This window comes from Pimephales promelas, chromosome 2, assembly GCF_988280905.1.
Source record: "Pimephales promelas chromosome 2, fPimPro1.hap1.1, whole genome shotgun sequence".
NCBI lineage: Eukaryota > Metazoa > Chordata > Actinopteri > Cypriniformes > Leuciscidae > Pimephales > Pimephales promelas.
This window is the reverse complement of record NC_142770.1, coordinates 21,045,703-21,051,907: the sequence shown is the minus strand read 5'-3', so window position 1 is coordinate 21,051,907 and position 6,205 is coordinate 21,045,703. Positions and strand designations below refer to the sequence as shown.

Genomic DNA, 6,205 nt, shown 5'->3' with positions numbered 1-6,205 from the left:
TTTTACCACAGACATTTGGAGCTCAGACGTTAGCCCAACTAGCATGCTTAGCTTAACAGCGCAGTGGATTGACCACGATTTTAAATTGCAAAACATTTTGCTTCACTCAAAGGAGTTTGTTGGGTCACACACTGCAGCAGCGATATCTGATGCTTTGTCTACAATGCTTGACACTTGGCACATTGAGAAGTCTAATGTGCACGCGATTGTCCGAGATAATGCACGGAATATGATAAAGGCTATGGAGGACAGTGGACTGAACAGCATACCATGCATGGCACACACGCTTCAGTTGGCTGTGAATGAAGGAGTGCTGAGTCAGCGCAGCATTTTAGATATAACAGCAATCGGTAGAAAAATCGTGGGACACTTTAAACATTCTCCTCTTGCTTATTCCCGACTGCAAGATTTGCAAATACAGTTTGGGATGTCACCCAAACGACTCCAGCAAGATGTAGCTACTCGCTGGAACAGTACGTACTACATGTTGCAAAGTCTACTTGAACAGAAGCTGGTCATAGCTGCCTATATGACAGATTACGAACTGCCCGCTACTTTGAGTGCACACCAGTGGATACTAATGGAAAACATAGTGTCTCTTCTCGCCCCTTTCGAACAGATGACCAAGGAAATAAGCTCGGCTAAAGCCTCGGTTGCAGAGGTTATTCCTTTGATAGCAGCACTGAAACGTCTGCTTGGAAAAGAGGTGGAAACAGATCACGGCGTAAAAACAGCTAAAAAGACTCTATTGGAGGCTGTTAACAAGCGCTTTCAAGAAACTGAGTCCAACCCTCTCTGCTGTATTGCAACTATACTAGACCCGCGCTTTAAAGAACATTACTTTGACGAAGAAAAAAAGCAGCGAGTGCGTGAAATGACACTAAAAGTGCTGACGGAGATCGAATCATCTGGTGAAGGAAGAGACTCGACGGGGAGCGCAGCGCAAACGGTGCCTGAGAAACGCTTACGTACAAGTGAGGAGGCATACACTCCCTCACTCTCTGAGATGTTTGACGAAATTTTACAGGAAAGCACGCCGATTCGTAGCGGTGTCGGAACAAGCGCAGCCGCACAACAAATAGAGACGTATCTAGCTGAACTACCCATTGCCAGAAGCGACAATCCCCTTGACTACTGGCGCGCGAACAAAGACCGGTTTCCATTGCTTGCGCGGACTGCACGCAGGTATTTATCTGCCCCAAGCACCAGCACAGACAGTGAGAGACTATTCAGTGCAGCATCACATGTTCTTAATGAGAAGAGGAACCGTCTATCCTGTCAAAAAGCTGAGCAACTTTTGTTTTTAAAGAGAAACCTGCCACTTTTGCTTAAATAAACAGCAGTCCTATTTTCTGTGTGTGGATAGCAGTTACATTAAAATTTGCGTAGCACTGCACAACTGTGTTTCCTAAGGCTACATGGGCCAAAATGTTGTTTACAGTTTGAGTTTGGATTAAGTTCTATTGCTGTTTTTGCACTGTTGTTTTGCACAGCAATTTAAAATGTAAGGAAACCATTGTTTACATGCAGCAGCAGAATAGAGGCCCACTGCCATTCTGTGATTTTGTGTGCAGTTATTCAGATAATTGTGGATCTTTTTTGCACAACTGTTAAAACTATTTTATTTGGTGGAACATAAAACTTGAAGAATAATATTATTTGGTATTATTATTTATGTTTATTTATTGTTAAAGATATTTTAGGTTTTGTTATGTAGGCCTAACTGTTAATAAAAGTTTGATTATTCTATTGGTTTGTGATTTTTCTGATCCATTAAATTCAAACAATTTAAATGTATATTTATATTAAATAGTATATGTTTTTTCGGCTTCAGTTTTGGTTTTTGGCCAAGTGCATCCTAAATTTTCGGTTTCGGCCCAGAAATTTAATTTCGGTGCACCACTAATATATATATATATATATATATATATATATATATATATATATATATTAGTGTACGTATTGTAAATAAATGTGAGGATATGCATCAATAATATGCAAGTATTCTCTCCTACTGAGATGCATTTGAAATTTTAACAGTTTATATGAATTAAAGCATTGAGAGTGAATGTGTGTAGCTCACTTGAACATTCAGAAACCATAATTCAAGGGAGGAAAATATAAATCACTGTTAGCAAATTCAGTTGTCGGCAGCTCTGACGAAACAATGAGAGCCACAGAAATGGAGGGATGCAGGCATGGAAATGACAAGGCTAATTTCACCCACAACTGATTGTCAAATGAGGAAGGCATCTTCACAATAATAAAAGAAAAAATTAGTGCAATTCCCAGGCACTTGAGAGGCAAAGTGAAGTGTTCAAGCATGAGACAGTTTCACGCTAAAGGCCTTTCCAGTCCAGCAAAGACGCGCTGTGAGCCAGGAGAACGAGAGAGAAACTGCTTTAATAATCTGCTGACAACACACAGGGAAAAGTGTTAGTGTAATTGTCTGTGTAGTGCAGTCTAAATAAAAGGCAGTTTAAATAGCTCACTGTGGAGATGAGTGGGGAAAGATGTGCCATTCCCTTAAAGTCACCATGAAATCAAATACTGCAATAGGGAAAATTGCAGTATTTATTATAAATGATTTATACATGTATGTTATTATCATTTTAAGGTCATGTTCCTCATTCCCTCTTGCAGCTCTTCTCTGATGACGAGGGCGGGGCAACCTGTCAATCACATCAGATCCACCAATAGCAAACCACTCCCATCCAATCACCCAATCATCCGCCCTACATTTGTTTTTGTTCCAGAAGTCGTTTCACTCGGATATACATCACAATACTGAAGAAAAGACTATCACAACTAAAGTAATATTTCAGGTGTAATGCAGGTTATAGGCTCAATCGACAGCATTTGTGGCGTAATGTTGATTACCAAGAAGCATAATAATAATTTAGACTTATCTGGGTAACAATGAGACACTTATAATGGAAGTGAATGGTGCCAATTTGTACATGTAAAAATATTCACTTTTTCAATAGCAGCAATAGGCACAAAAATTAAACAATATGGAAGTTAATGTGATTTTAGCCTGAAAAATATGTTATTGAGCTTTATAACTTTATGTCAATGAAACAGCCGTATAAATGATGAAAACAGCTTTACACAATTTGACAGACAAATTATAATCTTCACATTTTTCTTTTAAATCGTTCAAAAAATCATGTCAAAATGTTTTTTTTTCTTACGATAATTGTGGCAAATTGATAATTTGCCACAAATGCTGTTAAATGAGTTTAACATGTTGTAAATATGCATTTTGCCAATAAAAAGAGCTGTGGGGTAAGATGTGCCAACGTCTCAGGTAACTAATTATCAGTGGTGCATTTGTTCGCATTTATTTCATCTCTTGAACGTTAACATTTTGTTATACATTTTGGGCTTGTAGCATTAATATGGCACAAATTACCCCACAGTTCTCAAATTTGTTTATAAAAAGTTTTTCTATATACCCCAAACCTCACTTAAACCATCAAACTACATTAGTCTGACCAGCTCTGTGCTATCAAACCACCTTAGGCTAGTTTAATCAGTTTTGTCAGCAGGGTATGACTCTGTAACATCAGTTTCATTTGCAATTCTCAAGTCAACAGCAATCTGTTATCATATGCCCCAATACATGAACTCTGAAATTTGTATTCAAAATAACTTTCCTATTCCTTCGCCTACTCCAGCCTGCCAAGAGATGCCCTCCAGAGGCAGAGATGAATTTAGTTAATGCAAAATTAGCATTCGGCTACAAGGATGCAACTCATTAGCTGCCTACATATTTGATTTGGGTTGACTCACTGTTAAAAATGTGAGGGAAAACCTTAAGCTGTTCATTCGCCCCTGCATGTACCCTCCCACGACACGTCGGACCTACCAATGAGACAGTAATGAACGTGCTGCCCCGCGCAGATAATTAGCCAGCTACCTATGGAGTCGCTAATGATGATGGGAGTAGAGAGATTAAAAGATTGAGAAAAGGCTGAGAAACCAGCGGTGACGCTAAACTCAACAAAAACATCTTTGAAGTCCACCCCTTCTAGTTGCAATTGTATAGACCCTGGTAAAAACAATCATCTTGCAAAATCACCCTGTTAGCTCAAAACATGAGTCATATTCGCTATTTCTTCACAGCTGCCTTTAAGGTTTCTTCAAATAAAATGCATATTGGGAAATGCAGGTCAGTACTTCAGGCCAGTGAGTGAGGGCATAGAGTACCTGACAGCTGTTCAGTTCATTTAAATGAATACACAGACTAGACTTGAGAGTCTTCTGGAAGAGTGTTACTGCTGTGCTACAACTTTCGTGACAGGATGTGTGTTTCAAAAACTAACTGTGCATTACTGATTTGATGATGTACAAGGTAACCCAGTTCCTATACATCAAATTGGAGCGGCATGGTGTATTAACAAAAATAATTACAAAATTAGCTATGCTGAGATCTACCATAAAATAGCTAGTTACATGACAATCTACTTAGAAAAAGTAGTGGATTTCAATAAAGCTACTATAAAAAAAATCAATGAGATAATTAGTAAATAACTTAAAAAAAAAAGCAAACTAAATTTTAAAATGGTGTAAATTTGAAAATAGAAAACTTTTGGCAACACTATTGCGGTTTCTGGAGATGGGATAATTTGAACTGGATCAGTGAGCAAATGCTTAGAAACTAGCCCAGGGTGCATTTCTAAAAAGCAACACTATACTGCGTAACATGAGAATTAACCTCATTGGTTCTTGCTGAAGCTCAAACGTGATGCGTAACGTGAGAATGAACCTCATTGGTTCTTCCTGAAGCTCAAACGTGATGCGTAACGTGAGAATGAACCTCATTGGTTCTTCCTGAAGCTCAAACGTGATGCGTAACGTGAGAATGAACCTCATTGGTTCTTGCTGAAACTCAAACGTGATGCGTAACATGAGAATGAACCTCATTGGTTCTTGCTGAAGCTCAAACGTAATGCGTAACGTGAGAATGAACCTCATTGGTTCTTCCTGAAGCTCAAACGTGATGCGTAACGTGAGAATGAACCTCATTGGTTCTTGCTGAAGCTCAAACGTGATGCGTAACATGAAAATTGAATCTCATTGACTCTTGCTGAAGCTCAAACGTGATGCGTAACATGAGAATGAACCTCATTGGTTCTTCCTGAAGCTCAAACGTGATGCGTAACGTGAGAATGAACCTCATTGGTTCTTGCTGAAGCTCAAACGTGACGCGTAACACGAGAATGAACCTCATTGGTTCTTCCTGAAGCTCAAACGTGATGCGTAACGTGAGAGTGAACCTCATTGGTTCTTGCTGAAGCTCAAACGTGATGCGTAACATGAGAATGAACCTCATTGGTTCTTGCAGAATCTCAAACGTGATGCGTAACATGAGAATGAACCTCATTGGTTCTTCCTGAAGCTCAAACGTGATGCGAAAGGTGAGAATGAACCTCATTGGTTCATGCAGAATCTCAAACATGATGCGTAACATGAGAATGAACCTCATTGGTTCTCAAACGGCAAGCGAACATGCTTGAGCTTCCATTTACTATGACTGATGTGTTGGTGAATGTTTATTTGTGAATAAAAGCCTGAATTTCAATCTTTTCATCATAAACCGTTAATCCACCATTTGTATGGTGTCATTAATGTCAGTTTTATGTTGTTGAACCAACATGGTTCAATCGGCAGATATGTGACAATATTATTGCGGTTTCAGGGGAACTGTTGTGACTAGCTAGGTAATTTCTCCAATGATCATACTATGTTAGTTAAATAGCAGGTTAAGTTGTTGTAAGATAAATACAAGACCATCCTACCACCTTGAACATCTTAGCACTGTGTTCTTCAGAAAATGTACAAATCGAAGTATTAAGCATGCAGTGCAAAATGTTCCTGGTCCTAAAGCAAAACCAGTTGAGAATGACTGGATTGAAAAGTTTCTGATCTTACCTCGCTAAGCTGGACATATACAGTTGCTGAGACTCCTCCACGGGCTTCCAGACCTCTGTAGGACACAAGGGGATTAGGCCTAAGTGCACCTCCACCTCTGGACCACGACTGCTGGGGTCTGTTGATCCCCTGATTAACATGTCACTCAGCCCCCAGTGTTCAAACCAGACTTTATGGCTCCTAAAGAGAAAAGGCCTTTTATGAATGGCTTAAAACCTTTGAGAGAGGTGCCCCCATGTTTTCGTACCTTCAGGTTGCTAGCAGGAAC

At 39.4% G+C, this 6,205-nt stretch overlaps 1 protein-coding gene across 1 annotated transcript; it reads left to right on the top strand.

Moving 5' to 3' along the window:
* The first annotated feature begins 229 nt into the window (after window positions 1–229).
* On the top strand, window positions 230–1,336 carry LOC148995847 (zinc finger BED domain-containing protein 4-like). Its single transcript, XM_089119153.1, has one exon. It carries the CDS (start codon window positions 230–232, stop codon window positions 1,334–1,336), a length of 1,107 nt encoding a protein of 368 aa, XP_088975279.1.
* Window positions 1,337–6,205: the final 4,869 nt, after the last annotated feature.

Bases quoted from the DNA above. Each gene is read 5' to 3' on its own strand.
- LOC148995847 (XM_089119153.1), top strand. From the start codon at position 230: ATGATAAAGGCTATGGAGGACAGTGGACTGAACAGCATACCATGCATG.